The sequence below is a fragment of the Heteronotia binoei genome, chromosome 3 (assembly GCF_032191835.1).
Source record: "Heteronotia binoei isolate CCM8104 ecotype False Entrance Well chromosome 3, APGP_CSIRO_Hbin_v1, whole genome shotgun sequence".
Lineage (NCBI taxonomy): Eukaryota > Metazoa > Chordata > Lepidosauria > Squamata > Gekkonidae > Heteronotia > Heteronotia binoei.
In genome coordinates this window covers 54,353,992-54,376,125 of record NC_083225.1, presented here as the reverse complement: position 1 = coordinate 54,376,125, position 22,134 = coordinate 54,353,992, and the positions used below count along the sequence as shown (strand labels likewise).

The 22,134-nt window shown below is 41.2% G+C and overlaps 1 protein-coding gene across 2 annotated transcripts in view; it reads right to left on the bottom strand.

Moving 5' to 3' along the window:
• AFF3 (ALF transcription elongation factor 3) overlaps positions 1-21,850 on the bottom strand; it is a 372,886-nt gene extending 351,036 nt beyond the window's left edge. For both annotated transcript variants that reach the window (XM_060233827.1, XM_060233829.1), the window contains exon 1: positions 21,676-21,850. In XM_060233827.1, coding sequence (XP_060089810.1) covers positions 21,676-21,728 — 53 coding nt within the window. In that variant the 5' untranslated portion in view covers positions 21,729-21,850. The remainder of the gene's footprint in view (positions 1-21,675) is intronic.
• Between the last annotated feature and the right edge of the window lie 284 nt (positions 21,851-22,134).

The window sequence follows — 22,134 nt, the reverse complement described above, 5'->3', positions numbered from 1 at the left end:
TTACAAGCCAGGAGAAAATAAAACAATTTGAAAATACATGTCACGGAAGTTTTCAGTTATGGAGCCAAGGGGATGCATCATTACTATTAATGAACTGCAAATAACTAAATCCAGTGTGACTTTTATATTGTTGTGGTTTTTTTTGGCAAACATTCATATTCCATTGTACATTTTAACACAATGCACTAGTTATTTTACACAGGGGTTTTTTGTAGGAAAAAAGCCCAGCAAGAACTCATTTGCATATTAGGCCACACACCCCTGGCACCAAGCCAGCTGGAACTGCGTTCCTATGTGTTCCTGATAAAAGAAAAAAAGCCCTGATTTTACAAGATAATTCCACAACCTCAATATTTTCCAGTTCTTAACATCTTTTTGCCATTCCATCTTCAGGCTGTGGAAACTTTTCTACTGGTAGAATTAAGAGTTATTGGAATGAAAAGTTATCCTGGGAGGGAGGGGTCACAATTCTTCCATGTCTTGAAACTCCTGTTCACTCTGGTTTTCCTTGTTTTTGCTTTATTTCCTCCTTAAGAACAGGAGAGAAAGGCATACCTTCTTTCTTTTCTTTAAGTGGAGTCTGGAAGAGATATGGCAGCTGTGGTTTTTCATCAAAGGTCAGCACAGAGCACAGCTAACAAAGTGTCAATAAAATACATTCTGACAGCAGTAGTCTCTGGCTGCCAATGCTAAATTAAGAGCTGTCCAGCAAATTGGAAACCCACACAAAACCAAATCAAGACTGTCCCCAATTGCGTTATCCAGGGGGATTGTCTATGTGCAATTATGCACCCCCAAATTAATGCTTGCTGAACAGCTACAGAAAAAGAACAGAACAGAAATCTTGAAATCCTAAGGCAGGAATTGACTTGTTACACCACTTAAGACAGATGCATTTATCTGACTGTTGCAATACATGTGATATTATGACTACAGCATAATTGGTGTATCATGAATAATTAGACTGTCATTTATTAGTCAATTTGCAAGGAATATCTTATGGTCAATTTTTATTATTTTTATTTATATATAACTACTAGTGGCTGTTCTAAGCAAAAGACTAAAGACTGCATGACTTAAAGTCAATGGACATAGAAGAGTGCAATTCTGTTCAGGATTGCACTGTTAATGTGTTTTTAAGGAAGCAACTGCTGTCAAATGCACACATGTGCAGGAACATAAAGAATAATTTAAAAAGACACCTTGTTTTAGACTTTTGATGTTGTTCTCATTACATAATCTACTGGTTTGTTTAAAAGCTTGAACTATTTATAAAATTATTTAAAATATTTGCACTTCACACTTGCAGTGTAAAAACATAATCAATATAGTATTTCATTGTTTTAATGGAAATTGTTGGAAGCTAGGCATGGGCATGAACCAGGGAAATTGTGGTTCATACTGGGGAGGTGTAGAACAGTCTCCTCATGAGTTAGAGATGCCAAACTCACTAGGAGTTTTCAGCAGGCTCTCCTCCCCCCACCTTCCAAGCTTGGCAAATATTGGATCTGGAATGTCTGAGTTATAGCCCCCCAAAGCAGGTGCCCCCAGGAAAGTTCAGCTTCAGCTTGCACGACAACTCTTCTCTCTTCATGCTGCAAAGTGAAAGCAGCTTAGTCAGGTTATCCGCTTTCATACGGCAGAATGGGATCTTCATGATTGGCTCCCAGAGCTGACAATAAAGCTATGGACAACTGCTAAGGGTGGTTCTAGAGCTCCCAGAAGTCCACCCCCAACACTGTCTAGGAATTGATTGAATCCGCACCAGGCTGTCTGGAAAAACAAACCAAATGACCCATCAAGGGAAAAAAGGAGTTCATTTTCCAGTTTGGGCCTAGTGCAACCAAATGAACTGGTGGAAAACAAACCACAATTCAGTTCGATTTGTACTTGAACCGCAGTTTATTTTTTGGTTCACGACCATCCCTACTGGAAGCTGTCAATCATTAAAAAGCAAAACCAGTCATTAAAATTAGCAGCAAACCAGCATTTAAAACAAACAGAACAAGAAACTGATATAATTTATAAAACCATCAGCCATCAAAATCCAGTTAACAAATAACAATGGGCAAGAAACGCAAAAATCTATAAAACGTTCAACAGTGCAAAGACTAGAAAGACAGATTGTGCTACAGATAATAGTAAAAATGCCCCAGAGAATAAAAATTTATTTATTTATTTATTTATTTATTCCGTAACTTATATCCCGCCCTTCCCACAAGTGGCTCAGGGCGGCTTACAACAAATAATAAAACAATAAAATCAGAACAAATTAATACATTTAAATTCAAACATTTAAAACCTAAAAACCTTAAAATTTTACATTTTACATTAAAACTGTGCAGTATAATCACAAAAATCTAAGATCTAGAAAGCTACATTTGTCTAGTCAGGCGTAGGCTAACCGGAAGAGGGTCGTCTTACAGGCCCTGCGGAACTGAGTAAGATCCCGCAGGGCCCTCACCTCTTCCGGTAGCTGGTTCCACCACATAGGGGCCGTTGTGGAAAAGGCCCTGTCTCTAGTTGCTTTGAGACGCACTTCCTTAGGCCCGGGGATGGTGAGAAGATTTTGAGTCCCAGACCTCAGTACTCTCTGGGGAACGTGTGGGGAGAGACGGTCCCTCAGGTAGGCAGGTCCCAGGCCATATAGGGCTTTAAAGGTAATGACCAGCACCTTGTACCGGACTCGGTATATTATTGGAAGCCAGTGCAGAGCCCGAAGACCCGGCCGAATGTGCCCCCATCTTGGGAGGCCTAATAACAGCCGGGCCGCGGCATTCTGCACCAGCTGCAATTTCCGGGTCCGGCACAGGGGCAGCCCCATGTAGAGGGCATTGCAGTAATCCAACCTCGAGGTGACCGTAGCATGGATCACTGTTGCTAGGTCGTCGGGGTCCAGGAAGGGGGCCAACTGCCTTGCCCGTCTAAGATGAAAAAACGCGGACTTGGCAGTGGTCGCTATCTGGGCCTCCATATTTAGGGACGGCTCCAGCAGCACCCCCAAGCTTTTGACCCTGTCCGCCGGCCTCAGCGGGACGCCGCCAAAAGCTGGCAGGGGGATTTCCCCCCCCGGCCCCCGACGGCCCAAACAAAGGACCTCTGTCTTCGCAGGATTCAATGTCAGTCCACTCAGTCTGAGCCACTCGGCCACGGCCTGTAATGCCCGATCTAAGTTATCTGGAGCGCAGACCGGTCGGCTGTCCATAAGCAGATAGAGCTGGGTGTCATCAGCATACTGGTGGCACCCCAGCCCATACCTTCGGGCAATCTGGGCAAGAGGTCGCATATAGATGTTAAATAACATCGGGGAGAGAACCGCTCCCTGGGGCACCCCACAGTCGAGTGAGCGCCTCCGGGATAGTTCCCCCCCAATCGCGACCCTTTGTCCCCGGCCTTCAAGGAAAGAGGAAAGCCACTGCAAGGCCAACCCCTGAATCCCTGCGTCGGCGAGGCGGCAAGTCAGCAACCGATGGTCGACCGTATCGAACGCCGCCGATAGGTCCAACAGCATCAGCACTGCCGAGCCACCCCGATCCAGATGCCGTTGAAGGTCATCTACTAGGGCGACCAACACCGTCTCCGTCCCATGACCTGGGCGGAAGCCGGACTGAAGTGGGTCAAGGATGGAAGCGTCCTCCAGGAAAGTCTGTAGCTGCCTCGCCACTGCCCTCTCAATGAGTTTGCCCATAAAGGGCAGGTTTGAGACCGGCCTATAGTGTGCCAATTGGGCCGGGTCTAGAGATGGTTTTTTTAGGAGGGGATGGACCACAGCCTCTTTGAGTGGCGCTGGAAAAAGCCCTTCCATTAGGGATCTGTTTATGATATCCCGTATAGGATATCTGAGATCCCCCTGGCAAGATTTAATAAGCCAGGAAGGGCATGGGTCCAGTTTACAAGTTGTTGGGCGGGCAGATGAGAGGATCCTGTCGACTTCCTCCAGGCTGAGGGGGCTGAAACCGTCCAGGATATAATCCGAAGACATGCTCGGGGCCTCGGTTGCGTTAACTGCCTCAAAGTTGACGGGGAGGTCGAGGCGGAGTGATGCGATCTTGTCCGCAAAATAGTTCGCAAAAGCCTCACAGCCTATCTCCAATTCACTAGAATTTGGTCTGCCCTGGGGCAGAGTAGTCAGATCTCGAATTATCTCAAACAATTGTGCCGGGCGCGAAGTTGCGGACGCAATCTTAGCCGCAAAGTATGTCTTCTTTGCGGATTTGATTGCCATCTCATAGGTCTTCAAACTCTCTCTATAAGATGTTCGGGTCACTTCGTCTCGAGTACGCCGCCATAGCCTCTCTAGTTGTCTGAGGTCCCGCTTCAATTGCCGTAATTCCTGATTAAACCAGGGAGACGGTTTGAGGCGGGGGCGCAGAGGACGCCTCGGCGCGATCTCCTCGATAGCCCTGGAGAGTCCGTCGTTCCAGGACTCAACCAGAACCTCTAGGGAATCGCCAGTGGGCCAGGTATCCCGTAGGGCCGTCAGGAACCGTTCCGGGTCCATCAGGCTCCGCGGGCGAGCCAAAGTATGCTCTCCGCCTAAACGGGTTTGGGGTGGCATATCCATACGGGCCTTGAGGGCAAGTGATCCGACCATGGCACTGCTTCCATTGCAATATCGTTCACTTGTACTCCCGCCACGAAGACCAGGTCTAACATGTGTCCCGCCTGATGAGTGGGCGTTGTAACAACCTGGGAGAGTCCTAGTGTCGCCATGGATGACACTAGATCCATCGCCCGGCTGGAGTCCACGTCGTCGGCATGAACATTGAAGTCACCCAAGACCAGTAGCCTTGGGCACTCCAACGCCCAGCCCGCCGCGGCCTCCACCAGGGATGATAAGGCGGCGGCTGGTGCGTTAGGCGGTCGGTACACCAGCCAAACCGCCAACTCCTCCCCAACGTCCCACATCAGGCCGGCACATTCAATGCCCAGGATCTCCGGGGCCGGGAGAGCCCTAAAGGAGTAAGCCTCTCGTATGAGTAATGCCACTCCTCCCCCCCGCCCGCTAGTCCGGGACTGGTGGAAGACCGAGTAACCTGGGGGGGTCATCTGGGAGAGAGCCACGGTCTCCCCATCTCGCACCCAGGTCTCGGTCACGCAAGCCAGGTCCGCGTCCTGCCCGAGCAGGAAGTCCCGAAGGACACCGGTCTTATTGTTAATGGACCTGGCATTGCATAGCACCAGTGTCGGAGGCGGGTGAATTCGTCTGGTCCCACTACCTGTCACCGACGGGATGGGATGCAGGCTGGAAGGTGGTCGAGCACTCTCATGTCTCAACCTCCTTCGCTTGTAAGTCTGCCTGCTCCCACCGTCATACCTTCCCCTCCCCAGGAGTACCGGAATCCCCAGGCCAGTCATCTTCTGTGGTGGTCACCAATTCGTCGACTGGTGGTGGCAGAAGCTCGGTAAGTAAAGTGCTGCTGTATATAAGGTACGGAGTAGTAAGTGTTAAAGTGCAAGAATCTACTACTTGTATTATGAAGGCTCTGAGAACTAAAGTGCGGTAGTGTCAAAAGTCCAAAAAAGTGCAAAGCGGGGGAGTCTAAAGTGCGGTAGTGTCCAGAAAGGTGCAAGGCGGCAGAGTCCAAAGTGCAAGGTGTAAATGGCAGAGGAAGGTATTGAGTCTCAGTCTTGTTCTCTCTTAGATGGTATAATTGCATAATTCTTATAATTGGTGGTATTGGCACTCTCATTGATGTTCCTGTTGGGGGTGGGAGAGTCTGAGAACTCAGGCAGCCTCCACCCAGCTCAGGGCTCCAGGGGGGTGCTAGTCCTCCCTGTTTCCCACAGCCGTGCGGCCGCTGTCCTGATAACTCAGTTATCTGGTGAGTTGTAATTCACCCTTTCTCTCAATGGCAGGAGGATAGCTACAGTCTTGGCTCCACTACAGAAAAGCCCCTATCTTTGCTGTTCCTTCATTGTGATCCCCCACATAAATAAAATCTTCAGATGCTCTGCTTTATTTATTCATTTGAATTTTTGACCATCCTTCCAAAAAGCCAGTCTTAGGGCAGTAAAAACACTGCAGTTCCCTAAAAGCAAGATGGTGTAAAGTCTTGGTGGTGCTGCTATCTCACAGGGGGAGTAGAAGTGGGAGAGCCAGTTGAAAACTGAAGCTGTCCTCAGCCAAATACCTGGCAGAACATCTCTGTCTTACAGGGCTCAAACAGAATTTGGCAGAGTTCCACCAGGCTGGGGCCAGGGCAGAAAAGGCCATAATCAGTACACAGAGTCATACTGCAAAAGAAAATTCTGCAGGTAAATTGGTCCAACAACATGTCAAGCTTTATAGGCAATCACAAGAACCATCCAAACTGTGTTCCAGCAGTTCTATGGCTGGCTTGCAACAACAACGAAGTTGAAGTCACAGTAGGTATCAACAACTTTACCTGTGAAATCTCTATAAACAGCACTGTAGGGTGCGGTACAATTTGAGTGGACATCATTGGGAGCAAAAAGTCCCCTTTTATGCCAGCATTGCTTTAATACGATGAAATAGAGCATGTGAAAGCATAGGGTTTTGGAATTGTTTTCAGATGGGTAAAATTTATTTTTCAACAGGCTCTATTATGCTGGAGAGTTGAAAGGGGGGCATCTTGAATCCACACTAACATGTAACAAATTCCAGTACACAGACAGCCCTTATATCAGACCCCACCGCTCCAAAACACTATTTTGTTTCAAAATGTTGAACTAGCAAATCTAACAAGGAACCAGTATTTGTTTAAGTCTAACAAACATTTTTGTTCTACTTTTATATAGTTTTCTATATAAATACATGGATTTATTTATTTATTATTATTTATTATTTAGTACAATTCATTAAACTTGTCTTTCCCTAATAAAAATTCAGGTAAGTAGCTATCTTAAGCAACAGAGCAAAATTTGAGTCCAGTGGCATCTTTAAGACCAATAAAGCTTAATTCTAGGTATAAGCTTTTGTGTGCGTGCACACTTCATCCGAAAAGGCATGCACGTGAAAGCTTATACCCAGAATTAAACTTGGTTGGTCTTAAAGGTGCCACTGGACTTTGTTCTAATAAAAAATATCATATTGAATATAAATGCTGTGCAATTCTGAGGTCAGTTTCTGGGAGTAAGCCTCACTGAATAGACAAGTAGGATTCTAAGCAGACCTGTTCAGGGAGGCTCTGCATGGGTCTTAGAACCTCCGTATCAGGAGGTGAAGGACATGCAGCAGCTCTCTCTTAATAGACATGAACTATGAAAAGGGTTCACCAAAGCTAGGCACCTCTACAACTATTCTTGCATCTAAAATATATTTTGGCACTGTGACTCAAAGTATTTGGTTAAGTTGTTCATATTGCAAAAGAGAAAAGCTATCAATGAGATAAATTACAAAGACTTCCAAATGCAGTCTGTGTTTTCCCTTTCTGTTATAGTGAAAACATAAATATTCATCTGTTACACAAAACAGTAAAAAAGATGGTATCTGCAAGAAAGAAAGTCCCATGGAAACATCTGTGAACAGTATTTGATGGAAGTAAATAATTAATACCCTCAAGGAAGCATATTAGACATTCCTTTTCCTATTTTACAGTCATTAAGAGCATTAACACAATGTCTTTCATCTCATTGGCAAATATGATACCAATTACTATGTGAAAGAATTTCTCACTTGTATTTGGCTGGGAAAATGTTATTTTAATATTACCATCAGCTAGGGAAAGCAGTTTTCTTCAGGCAGGAGAACTGAATAATGGGAACTGGGGAATGCTTCCAAGACAGGCAAACTTCTGCAATCTAAAACAGTTTTATTTTTCACTGTAATGAATTTTCTATCAAAATTAATATATTGTTTCTCAATAACCTACATTTAATAAACAGATACATTGACCATTTCCAACATAAAAGGCGGTGCATACACCCAGGTAATTATGCAAATAACTGTAACAATAAGAGTATGAAATTCTAGTTAAATTTTTACCTCATTTGTCCTGTGTTTCCATTTGAATCTAGCATTATTTGGCTTGTTCCAATCCAATCCAAATACCTTTATTGGCATAGAAGTAAAAAGTACAGCATGGCAAATTTACAGAGTTTCAGTTATAAAAACTAGTCAAGCATCAAGAAGGGAAGCTAGTCTTTTGCTCCCTGATTGTTATGGCAGCCAAAAGGTACTTTGCAACTAAGCTAGAGGTATGGGAACATCAGTCAGATAGCAGAAAGAAAACCAACTTTGCTTCAGTTAGTCCATAAAGGTTAGACAGGATAGGTTTGATTATACAGTCCCAAACTGAAAAATAAGCTCAGAGATTTGGCTTGTTCCTTTATCTAATTGAAAGGCACATGGTGCTGCCTTCACCTAAGGTTGCCAATCCCCAGTTGGAGGCAATTTGGAGGTCCTCTCCCTGCTTCAGGGTCATCAGAAAGTGGGGAGGGGATGTCTGCTGGGCACTCCACTATTCCCTATAGAGACCACAGGGTATAATGGAGAATCGATCCACGGGTATCAGAGGCTCTGGAGGGGCTGTTTTTTGAGGTAGAGGCACCAAATTTTCAGCATAGCATCTGGTGCCTCTCCTCAAAACATCACTCATGTTTTAAAATGATTAGACTGGGGGTCCAATTCTATGAGTCTCAGAATAAAGTGCCCCTATTCTTCATTATTTCCAAATGGAGGGAAGGCATTTAAAAAGCATGCAGTCCCTTTAAATGTAATTGTCAGAACTCCTTTTGGAGTTCAGTCATGCTCATCACTGCCTTGCTCCCAGCTCCACCCCCAAAGTCTCCTGGCTCTGCCCCCAAAATCCCCAGATATTTCTTGAGTTGGATCTGGCAACTCTACCTAACTATACTATATCACACACAGGAGAATATGCACATTGAGTTGCCGACTTCCTGGCAGGGCCTGGAAATCTCCCAGAATTTCAACTGATCTCAGGACTAGAGATCGTTTCCCCAGGAGAAAATGGCTGCCCTGGAGGCTGGACTGTTTGATATTATGCTCTGCCTTCCCAGATCCTACCCCAAAATCTCTAAGAATTTCCCAACCTGGAAATCCTAATTGTGGGGAAATGTCTTGCTATTTATTAATTTAAATATTTATACCATTTTGGCTCAAGACAGCTTACAAGGCTTATTATACATTTTCTTCCATCAGCACTTTCTTATAGATGCAGGTTGTTCTGCATAATATATGCAGGGAGTTTTTGATATGGAATCACAAGTTCTTTGAGCCTTCTATGAGAAAAGGCAATAGATGCAAACAAACAAATATACATTTCCTATGGGCATAAGTGAGAGAATCTTGACCTGGATAGCCTAGGTTAGCCCAATCTTGTCAGATCTCAGAAGCTAAGCAGGGAGTCAGGACAGCCCTGATTAGTATTTGGGTGGGGGACCTGTATGGAATACCAGGGCCTGACACAGGTCCGTCTATGGTGGACCTCTATGGAATACCAGGGGCCTGACACAGGGCCAGACAATGGCAAACCACCTCTGAATGTCTCTTGCCTTCAAAACCTTACAGAGTCACGACTTCCGGGGTTGGAAAATGCCGAGCTGAACTGCTTCTCAGAAGGGGAGCAGGCTGGAACTTCTGTTCGGGGTAGTGGAAGGCAATTTAATGCCTACTGCCTACTTTTCTCAGTCAGAGATCAGTCCAAGATATGCACAGGAAACTTTGAGGAGATTTACCTTGGCTAAAAGGGAGTCACTGGGGAGGGGGCTCCTTTGAGGGGTCTCCGGAGATGAGTTGCATTTTCATCATCTGCAGAAGTTTCCAGAGTCATTTATTTGACATAAGCTCGACAGGATCCTAATCTTCTTTGATACTACTAAACATCTAAAGCTAAACAAGACCAGTGTTGATCTGGATAACTATAGAAAAGGTACAGATCGCTATCTCTCATTCCAGGATTAATTAAAGTTAAACAAAATAAAATCAGAAGGTGGGAAATTGAAATCTAGAAAGCTTGGAAGAAGAAGGGGAGAAGTGGAAAATTTGGACTTTGTAAATTTAAAGGACAGTGCTAAAAAGTGGAAAGGAATTTATTGCTTGGTCTACTTGCGGTTTTTGAGAAAAAGCCCCATCGTCATAGAATTGCAGCTCCCACAGTCAACACAGGAAATACGCCAAGTATCGTGAGATCTCTCTACCAGCGAAAACGGGATTTGGTGGCAAGTAAAGCAGGAAGCATTGGATGGAAAAGGGAAGTCATCGAAGCAGCCAGCCTACTCTAGGACTATAATATCATAGAAAAACATCGGCAGCCATTGCAAGGAGGCGAAAGTTTAAATAAAATTTTTAAAGTGTTCGGGACATTAAAAATTGGGGAGCCGACAGAGGTGACGCTTATAAGGTAAATGCTACTGGACATTATTGTTAATAACTATTTTAGAAGCCTCTAGAGAAAAAAGAAAAAACTTTTTTTAAGTGAGGCAGAAAGTCGCGACCGCCATTTTGGAGAAAATAAAAACTTTAAAAATTAATATCTGAGCCCAGGAGGCTCTAAGGATGGCGAAATTAGGCTTATTGAAGAAAGCAAGCTTCACTCTTTTAAACCTGATAGTTGAAATTTAATTTGGTGAGGTCAAAATTTTTGGTGTTTTTACATGTCAGACCACAAGCAAACCCAAGAAAATGCAGGACCAATTAGATGAAATGGAAGTCAGGATAATGAAAGGGATGAAGGAGATGATAACTGCTTCCAAAACAGAAATTAGAAAAGATATTGAAGAGCTAAAAAAAGATATAGAAGATCTCAGAAATGAGACTGTGGTAACAGCAAAGAAAGTGCAAGAGGTGGAAGGGAGAGTGAAAGTACATGATCCCACCTTTTAAAAATACAAGAAAAAGTGGCAATTCATGACTGCAAATTGATGGAGACCCAGATCCGCCTGAGAGGAGTACCTGAGGATGAAGAAACTGATTTGAAAGAATATATAATAAAAATAATTGCGGAATTTTTAGAGGAAGTTCCTGAAGGGACTAGCAATATGTATGACTATATGTATAGAGTGAACTCACTTTATGCAAAAAAAAAAAACAATCTCCCAAGAGATGTGGTTATAAGATATATGACAAAAGAAATGGTGGGAAAGATCATGAATAAAAACTTTAAAAAGACATTGATAGTGGGAGGCAGCAGAGTAAGAATTATGAAGGAGTTGCCGACAAGTGATAAATGACAGAAGAGCATACAAGAAACTGACAGAAAAATTAGGGGACAATGAAATGAGGTATAGATTGATAATACCTGAAGGTTTGAGCTTTGAACTTCAAGGAAAAAGAATTACAATTACAAACATACAGGAACTGCGTAGATTTTGTGAAGAACATAAAGAATTTGTACCATGATGGATTACAAATTATTATCTTGGAATGTAAATGGACTAAATGGACTAAAGAAAGGCAACATTTCATTGGATTAAAAAGCAAATTTGTAATATAATTTGTTTACAAGAAGTACATATCAAACAAAAGGATTATAAATTTTTATGGAATAAGCAATTGGGACTAGAATTTCATTCATTGGCTGAACAGAAGAAAAGGGGAGTGATTTTTTATATTAAACAAGAATTGGAGCCGAAATTAGTGTTTAAAGAGAAAAATGGAAGATTTGTAGCAGTAGAAATAATGTTAAATGCAAAAAAAAAGTTGTTATTGGGACTGTATGCACCAAATGGAGCAAAGGATTTTTTTTAAAACTTGATGAAGTGACATATGATCAAGTTTTGATAATGGGGGATTTTAATGGAACAATCCAGAATACACTGGATAGGACTGGGGAAAAAAATAATAAGGAAGGAAAATTGCCAAAGTCTTTTTTTGAATTGGTCAAACAAGAAAACCTGGAGGATATATGGAGAAAATTTAACCCTGAAGTACGGGACTATACCTTTTTTTCAGCAAGACATAGTACTTTTTCCAGAATTGACATGTTGTGCGGCACTAAAGATTTAGGCCTTATAACAAAGAAAACAGAGCTTTTACCTAAAATAGGGGCTGATCATAACCCAATAATGTGGATTACAAAATTGTCTAAAAAGTCGAGAAGATGGAGATTAAATGAAGATTTACTGCAGAATAAAGAAATAGTGACATCTCTAGAAAATGAAACTAGTTTTCTTCCAAATAAACGATAAAGAAGATATAGAATTTCAGACAGTTTGGGATGCTTATAAAGCAGTAATGAGGGGAACATTGATTATATTGAATAATAAAGACAAGACGGCAAAAACCCCCAGATGTTGGACATTAAAATGAAAAAAAGAAAAAAGAAGGGGAATTGAGAAAAAGACCAGGGGAAAAGAAAATTATGAGGGAGATTACAATATTACAAACACAAATGAGACATTTGTTAAATAAAGAACTGGAATGCAATCTGAAAAGATTACAGCAGAAATCTTTTGAGGGAGCAAATAAACCTGGAAAGTATTTGGCCTGGCAATTGAAAAAAAAAGAGAAAGTAAAATTATTAATAAAATTGTTGTTGATGGAAGAGAGTTGGTAGATCAGGAAGGAATAAAAAGAGAATTCTTTAAGTACTATGCCAAATTATTTAAGGGTGTTAAAAGTACTATGCCAAATTATTTAAGGGTGTTAAAATAAAGAAAGAAAAAATGGGAACATATTTACAAAATATTAAAATAGCATCCTTAGCAGAAAATATGAAAAAAGTTTTGAATGATCCAATTGAAAAAATATAAATTGAAGCAGCGATTAATGCAATGAAAAATGGAAAGGCACCTGGGCCAGATGGATATACAGCTAAATTTTATAAAATCTTTTATAAATTTTATAAAATTTTATAAAATCTTCAAAGAGGAATTAATACCGAAACTTCAGAAATTGATGAACATTATAAGAATAAAAAGGAAATATCAAATAGATGGAAGGAAGCTGTTATTTCGTTGATTCCAAAAGAAGATAGAGAAGTCATAAATGTAAACAATTACAGACCAATTTCACTATTAAATAATGATTATAAAATATATACAAGAAAATTGGCAGAACGGCTTAAAATATCATTTGATAAATTTTATTAAGGAGGATCAAGCGGAGTTTCTTCCCAAAAGGCAAATAAGAGACAATATTAGAACTGTTGTAAATATCGTGGAATATTATGAAAGGCATCCAGAAAAGGAAGTTGCATTATTCTTTGCGGATGCAGAGAAAGCATTTGATAATTTAAACTGAAACTTTATGTTTGCAGTAATAGAGAAAATGGAGTTGGGGGAAACTTTATAAGGATGATAAAAGCAATATATACTGAACAATGTGCAGATTATGTATAAATGCAGATTTTACAGAAGATATGACAATTAGCAAAGGTACAAGACAAGGCTGTCCGCTTTTCCCACTGTTGTTTATAATGACTCTTGAAATCTTACTGATGCAAATCCAAGAAGACAAAGAAATAGAAGGATTAAAAGTAAAAGGATTTACTTATAAATATAGGGCCTTTGCAGATGATATAATGAATGAAAATGAAAATTTTAACACATGCAAAAGAGAGAGGAGGATTCCAATTACCAGATTTAAAACTATATCATGAAGCAGTTTGTTTAGTGTGGATAAAAGAATGGGTGACGCTGTTAAACAAAAAACTCTTAGCATTGGAAGGTCATGGAAATCAATTTGGCTGGCACGCTTATATGTACTATGGGGAAAAAAAGATGGATGGTTTTTTCTCTCATCATTATATAAGAAACAATTTGCTAAATACATGGATGAAATATAAGAAATATGGGGATGAGAGAAAACCGTTATGGATAGTGCCAGCAGAAGTAATAAAAATAACAGCTGAGTCGGGTGAAGAAAAGTGGTTGTCATATAATCAACTATTAAAAATACAAAGTGGCAAAACAGAATTGAAAACTGCTGAAGAGCTGAATAATAAATATGATTGGTTCCAAATGCAACAAATAAAGAGCTTGATGGAAAATGATATTAAAACTGAAGGAATACGAAAAGAGCAAACAGAAATGGAAAAAGTTCTGCTTGGAGACAATGAAAAATTAATTTCAAAATTATATAAATTACTCTTAAAATGGTCTACGGAAGATGAAGTAGTGAAATGATTAAGTGGGCATATTTGTGGAAGAATTCTATAAAGCTTTCGACATGTCATAGTATTAAAGAGAACTGTTTTAAAATGATGTATAGATGGTATATGACTCCTAAAAAGTTGGCAAAGATGAACAATAAGATGCCAGATAGATGTTGGAAATGTAAAAAACATGAAGGTTCTTTCTACCATATGTGGTGGACTTGTGAAAGAGCAAAAAAGTATTGGCAGATGATTCAACAAGAAATTTCTAGGATCTAGGGATACGAATTTAAGAAAGTTGCAGAGACTTTTCTGTTGGGATTACAAATGGAAAAATTTCCAAAAGAAGATAGAACTATAATTTGGTACTTGCTTTCAGCTGCTAGGACATTGTATGCGCAATTGTGGAAGCAAGAAAAAATACCAGAAAAATGGGATTGGATTGTAAAAGTTATGACATGGAGTGAAATGGACAAATTAACAAGAATTTTAAGAGACTATGATTTAGAAGTTTTTAAGATGAAGTGGAAAAAGTTTAGAAGATATGTAGAAAAAGAGTGGAAAATAAAAGGACATTGGACAATTTTTGATAATGATTAAGTCTTAGAAGGACGAAGAATATTAATCTTTGTTTTTATTAGTTAAGAGTATCTTTAAATATTAGTATTTTAAGTAAATAACACCGGTGGGGGTCAAGTAATTGGAGAAGGGTGGTTAGAAAGTAATATATGGGATAGATAAAAAGAAGTTATTAATGATGCAAGAAACAGATATTGTTACCATATGTTACTAAATAAAATTGTTTTAATAAAACCTTACAGAGTCACCATCAGTCAGCTGTGACATGACTGACCTTTCCACCATAATGGAGAGAGACCATATTCTTCCTGAAACCTAGCTTCAAAATCATCTGGATAGCCTTTGTTGTGAATGCTGAAATTCCATTACGAAGACCAAAACGCTGCTGAAAGTGCTATGGAGGCAGCAAATAAAACAAAAATGAATGTTTTTCATTCATCACTGTATAATAAGTTGTGAATGAAGGCATACACTGGAATGACTTAGGAACAGGGTTGCCAATCCCCAGTTGTGGGCAGGGGATCTCCTAGTTTGGAGGCCCTCCCCCACTTCAAAGCTATTAGAAAGCAGGGTAGGAGGGAAATGTCCATTGGGCATTCCATTACACCCTATGGAGACCAGTCCCCATAAGATATAATGGAGAATTGATCCATGGATATGTAGGACTCTGGGGAGCTGTTTTTTGAGGTGGATGCACCAAATTTTCAGCATAGCATCTGGTGCCTCTCCTAAAAAAAAAAAGCCAAGTTTCAAAAAGATTGGTCCAGGGGGTCCAATTCTATGAGCCCCAAAAGAAGGTGCCTCTATCCTCCATTATTTCCATTGGAGGGAAGGCATTTAAAAGGAACAGGGCCCCTTTAAATGTGATGACCAGAACTCCATTCATTGTTCAATCCTGCTTGTCATAACGTTGCTCCTGGCTCCATCCCCAAAGTGTCCTGGCTCCATGGCCAAAGTCTCCAGATATTTCTTGAATTGGACCTGGCAACCCTAGTTAGGATTGACATAGTTGTGTTCTGATGTAGTAGGATGGATTGTACAAGTTTATATTACAGAAGCAGAGAGAAGACCAGCATGAGCTCTACTCTAATTGGGAATGCCTTACACAAGCTGGGTGTGCAATCACAGGAAGAAGCTCCCATGTACTGATATTTGTTAATAGATTCAAGAAGTCACAAAAAATAGTGATCACTGCTTAGTGAGTTATAGTTCAGCAATTCACACAATTTGACCTTTAGCTATCCCAAAACTTCTACATACTTCATTGAGTGCCTCTAGGGTTCCTAGATTGCTCACCAATATATATATATATACCAGATCCTATACATTTATTTTTAAAAATAATCCCAACAAATTCAACTGGACTTCTTCTTTAATAAGTCCAAAGACTGCATCCTTAATGTTATGTGAACAAAAAGATAACGTGATTGTTTTGAGTTTCAAGCCAAGGACACTTCCTGTTAACTAGGATAAGGAAGACTTCTGATGCTTAATAAAAGCTTATATAATTTTGTCATACCTAGTCCTTGCTGGATTCTGTTTGGAAGCACTTCATAACTCTTAGCTAGATATTACACAAAATCAATTTCTCACCATTTCCTTTCTTTCACACTTGCCATTACTCAGCGCTAAAACATTACGTTTTCAGTTTCTAGTGTCTTTTGTCTCACATAAACATACTTAGAACAGTAGTAAAGTGCACTTAAAATGCAACCAAATAATAAAAATTGTTTTTTTTTCAGCCAGCATACTAGCTGAAAGCCAACAGAGAAAGTGGCAAATAGACAATAAATAAACTGCGTATTATACACTTTTTAATATACACAGGGAATTCATGGGGCACATTTAATGCTGTAATTGTTACTTAGAGTTAACAATTTCATTACTCAGTGTACCTATCTTCTCAAAGGATCATGCTAGTGTACTCTTTATGGCGATATCATTTTTATGTAATTTTATGTGTTATGCAGAAGCTGTAAACATTACAGTTTCAGGATCAGTTCATTGACACAGCTCATTCTCAACATCACCAAATATGTGGATACTTAAATCCAGAGACAGAAGCTATGAACAGAAAAACAAATCTTTCTTGAGAGAAAAAGACTCAGGCTTGTAGGAAAATCTGCAGTTTAAAACAAAACATTGCAGAGGGGGTAAAACCCTCCAAAATGATAGACACAGAGCATGTAGCTTTAAGAAACAAATGCCCTGCTGCTAGACAATCACCACACTTTTGCCAGCCTTCAAGCTTTGGTTTCTGTTTGTAAAAGGCAGTGGGAGAACAAAGCACTTTCCTGGGCTGTTTTGGCCTTTGAAGGAGAACTCAGAGCCAGGCCTGGCAACAACCACAGAACAACTTGCTACCGTGCAACTTGTGTGACTCACCCAAGTCCAGTTGCTTGCTACTATTCAACAGTGTCTATCTCATAAAAAGTGTAGTAGAGTAGTTAAGAGTTTCAGACTGGGGTTCTGGGAGACCCTGGTTTGAATCCCCATTCTGCCATGGTTCCCTCTGAGTGATCTTGGGCCAGTCTTACTCTCTCAAACTAACCTAACTCACAGGATTGTTGTAAGGATAAAGTGGAGCAGAAGAGAATGATGTAAGCTGCTTTGGATCCCTATTTTGGAGAAAGGTGGGGTATAAATGAAGTAAATAAATAATACACTTTCAAGATAGCCCTGACTTGGATGGGATCTTGTTGGATCCTGGAAACTAATCAAGGTTGGCCTTGGTTAGTAGATGGATAAGAACCACCAAGGGAGTCCAATGTTGTTATGCAGAGACAGGCAGTCTTTTGCCTTGAAAATGCTATAGGTTTGCCATAAGGACCTGCAACCTGACAATACTTTCTACCACAACATAGCTGAAGATGAGGGCAGATAAAATGTAGGTTGGTGGATGGGAAGGAGAGAAGGAAACAGAGAAAGGTGAAGAAAAGTGTGAAAGGTGAAGAAAAGGTTGGTTGGTGGGAAGGAGAAAAGGAAACAGAAAGGTGATGATATGGGAGCTGCTAGGAGGATGAAAATAAGAAATCACAAGGATAAGGAAATACAGGGGGGAATGAGGTACCCCTGCAAGTCCATATAGGTGCCTCATAGCAGAACTGAGCTGGGCCCAGTGGCTGGAATTGTGTAGACTTTTCCCAGTGAGAGTCTGCTAGGAGGAAGAAAGGAGGGAGGAAGAACTGAAGTTAGGTTGGCTGATGGGTGACAAGATCATAAGGAAGCAGGGAAAAGGCTGTAGGGGCTTTCAGGTAAGAGAAAGTGGGAATAGTGAAGGAGGGCAGAATGAGATCACTCCCATAAGTCCTTGTGGGTTCCCCTCTTGTTCTTATATAAAATTCAGCAACTAGCAACCTCTTAGGGACATGTTATCTACCATAATTATCTAGCTACACTATTAGTAACATTCTAAATATATACTACAAGCACTTGCATTGGACAATATGCAATAATATTCACAATATGCAATAATAATATAAACATTACACTGTTGAATGTACCAATACTGAGAACCTTCATGCCACCATTAAATTTCTCAATACTTTTTATTATTTATTGTGGTTGAGAATAAGAATGAAGAGCTGTTTTTATAGAAGCACAAAAATACAATTCATAAAAAGTTAATTACTGTACTTAAATTACTTTACTTTAAAGTAGAATCTATCAGATGCTCTTAAAACCATATCTTCTGTCATTATCTAAGTCTCCAAATCATTATAAATATATTCCAAAGCACAGAAAATTAAGACTTCAGAATGCTGCCCCTCACCACAAAATGACTTTCACTTAAGTGTACATTTTCCCTTTTATAACAGCAACTGTACTCTTTCCAAAGGATTCTGTCAAGGCTATTCAGCCCAAAATTAGATCTATTTGGTTTATTTTGGAGAGGCAGCACATCGTGGAATCAGGAATCCTGCAACTTTCAGTACCCTGACAGTTCACAATAATGGGGCTGAGAGGTGACAAGAAGGACATTGTGATAACACATGAACTTCCTGCAATTACAGACATTCTGCAGTCCTTTGAATCTTGATGCAGCCACCTGAGGGTATACCTGTGATGTCATCAATGCTCAATTTTTTTAGTGTCCAGTATGTGCTATGCTTATTTTGCATTATGTCTCTTTTTCAGTTTATTACTCTTAATGCTATTTACAAATATATATGTATTTATTATTATAATCTCAGCCATCAAGCCAATGCCATTCAACAAACTACATTTGTTTCAATAATGGAGAGGTCAGTTAAGAATGCAAGTGACACTATTTCAGGTCTTGTTTTCCAAGACAGGTCACACCATACTCTGCTTACTCATGATTAAGATACAGGTTGATTCACTACAAGGTAAAGAATAAAATAAAATGTTCAGTCTCAAATATGTCCAACCTTGAATTCCTTAACTCCTTATTTGTACAAAGAATGCTATGAGAATAACAAGAAACAACAAATTAAAATTCAGAGTTATCAACAGAAATACAAAGATACACCTTTTTAATTAGAAATATCTGAGGCCAAACTAGATATGGCCCTGGAGATCCACAGTTAGGATCTCCTGTAGTATTTAAACAGCCTAAATGAAGCAATATGTTGATTCTGAGGAGAGACTTTGCTTGGAATGGGTGAGGGTTAACTCTCTTCTACATACTGTTTTCTCAGTCCCAGCTATCCTGGTGATTTGCTATTTGCTCCATAGGGGGAAATATACATGATAGGTTATCTGTATGCTTTCCCCCATGGGCAAATTGATACCGGGGGGGGGGGGGGTGTCTGAGAAACGGGGGAGGAGGAGGGGTTTTAAAATCCCTTCCCCCAATATTAGCATCCTTCCCTGAAGCTGCTTTTGACCTTTTTTAGAAAAAGTCACAGGCATCCTGGAGTTTACCCAATTTGGCCTGTAGATCTCAAGATGTAAATGGAACTGAATGCAAGGAGTTCAGTGGGACTTCTTTCCCTGTAAGCATCCTTAGGATTGCAGAGTCTTAATCTAGCATATGCTATTCACATGCATGTGCCATTTTAGATCTGTTTGCATTATATCCTCACAACACTCACATCTACTTAAAAATGAACAAAACGTAATCTGTTGAGTACAACTATCAAACAACTCTGTTATGTTATTTTAAATATTAATATAGCCTACAGAGTGGAGCACTTCCATTTTACAGCTTCCCTTTGTTTGGAGTAAAGAAAATAACTGCAAACAAGCAAAGTAATACAGTCCCTATATTAATATAATTCTCTTGTTGCATGAAAATTGGTCAGATTTTAAGAAGAATAAATATACACAAGAAGCAAAAATTATGGTTTGACTATAAATAAAGAACTGGTATTTATAACAGAGAAAATAGGTGCTCATCAGGAAATAACCAGTTTTTAGTTTGGTAACATTTCTGATATTATGTTTGTTCATTAAAATTCCCAGGGCAATAGAAACAGTTTGCTATATTAGCTGTTATCAATGACAGCTATCCTTCCCTCATTTAAGCATCTCTGTAGAATTCCTGGAAGTCCCATTCAATTCAATGGGGCTTTCTTTCAAATAAATGAACATCAGATTGCAGTCTTGGCTCTATATTCATGAGAAGCTTAAATGATATATAACTGAATCACAGCCATAATCCTTTAGAAAAGCCAACATTAGAACAGGTTGAAAAGCAGGATTGGAAGACCTTTTGTAAAAAGAAAACCCACTAATAAGCTTGTTTGTCTAGCTTAGTTCTTTATACCTTTCATGGACAGAAAGCCAGAGCACATAATACACTCACCTTCCCCCAAACCATCCTATGAGACATTAAAGAAAATGCAGTGTGTTGGCGTGCCATTGTAACAAACAAGAACTACAAAGATTTCACCTGTTCTGACAAACCAGCCCCATCACCCAAAGCACAGAAATTCCCATGACTGAGGAACAGGAACAGCACCAAACAGCTCTTACAAATGAAGGTGAAGAGGGGGAGTGAAAAGAGCTCTCACTCAGCGACCAATGGGTGACTGAAGATACATGTAACCAGAATTAAGCCCCACACAGCATCCCTTCCTTGTATGCAATACACAGATATACAAATGATCATTAGTTTAAAAGCAGACTTTGCCTTTGAAGGAACACAGCCACACAAAGGTTAAGTTGTAAATGTTGTAAATAACAGGAAAACTGGCATCTTTTAAAGTGGCACCCAGCAGTGGCACAAGTGCCTGTGATGCACAAGCAAAACATCTCACACACATACATACACTATCTAGACCAGATGAACTTCAGCATTATTGTACTATTAGTATTTAAAAGAGTGAGAGAAAGGAACCGGGAGGGGGGAGAGAGAACATCAAGGTGCCAAGCTTGAACTGCAACTACTGGACCCGTTCTTGAACTGTGAGCACTTTGGACGGTGGTGAGGAGCCAGAAATTTCCACCTAGAGTTATTAATGAGATTTCTAGAAATGGTTTCTGGCTGCTGCCAGTTGCTTCTTAGAAATGCAGCAGTTTCTACACACTGGAGGCAAGGAGCAGTCCAGGGCCACCCAGAATGTGTCAGGTTCAGCAACAAAGGTCAAGGGCAATGAACTGAGGGGGTGACAGAATAGGGAGCTTCCAGTGGACAGTGGGAAAAGGAGGTGGGAGGAATAGGACTTGGGGGGGGGGGTGCCATAGAAAAAGGGAAAGGGGGTAGTCACACTGAGGAATACAGAAAAAAAAATACTAGAAGTAGAGCCCTGGAGGGGGAGAGAATTTTTTTAAAATGAGGTGCTGAGGTGAAGGAGCTGGGGGTGAGGGAAAGGGCAGCGATGACATGGAAGACAGCCACAAAAGGGATAGCTAAATGGGGGGGGGGCGGGATTCCGCAAGCAAGGAAATAAGAAGAAATGATAGGAAAGGGGAAGAAAGGGAGGGCTTTCCCTATCCTAAATAAAGGAACAAACAAGCATTTTGCCTCCTGGGAAAGAGAGACTGCGTTCTGCCCTCGCCAAAACTCCGGGGCAGAAGTGAAAGATGAGGGAAGGGCATCCCCGCAGACTCATCCAGCCAGTCCCACCCCCACCCCCCAGCCCAAGTTGTTTGCAAGGCAGAAGCCGCTCACCAAAGAGAGTCCAGGTCCCATTCCTGCAGGAGAGCCAAGTCGAAGCTGTCCATGATGCCTGGTCTGTGAAGGAGGACGAGGAGGAGGAGGAAGAAGGTGTCAGAGCCGCTGGGCTGCAACCGCACCGCGGCCAAGGTGCATCTTCGCAGCGCCGCTGGCGGGCGGGCGGGCGGGCGGGCGAGCGAAAGGCGATGAGGAGAAGCGGGGAAGGAGAGCAGGGGGCGCCCGCGCGTCCCTCCCTCTCCCGCTCTCGCCTGAGCAGGAAGAGACGCGCCGCTCTCGTCGTCCTTCCTCGGCAAAGCGCCGCCGCCACCGCCGCTCGCCCACGGGCGGCTCCCGTCCCTCCGCCGCCTGGCTCTCCTCCTCCCCCCGCCCTCCCGCCTCCCTTAGCGCGTGGCTGGCTCCGGCCGGGCGCCCTCGCCGCAGCAGCAGCAGCAGCAGCAGCAGCGAGAAGCCCTC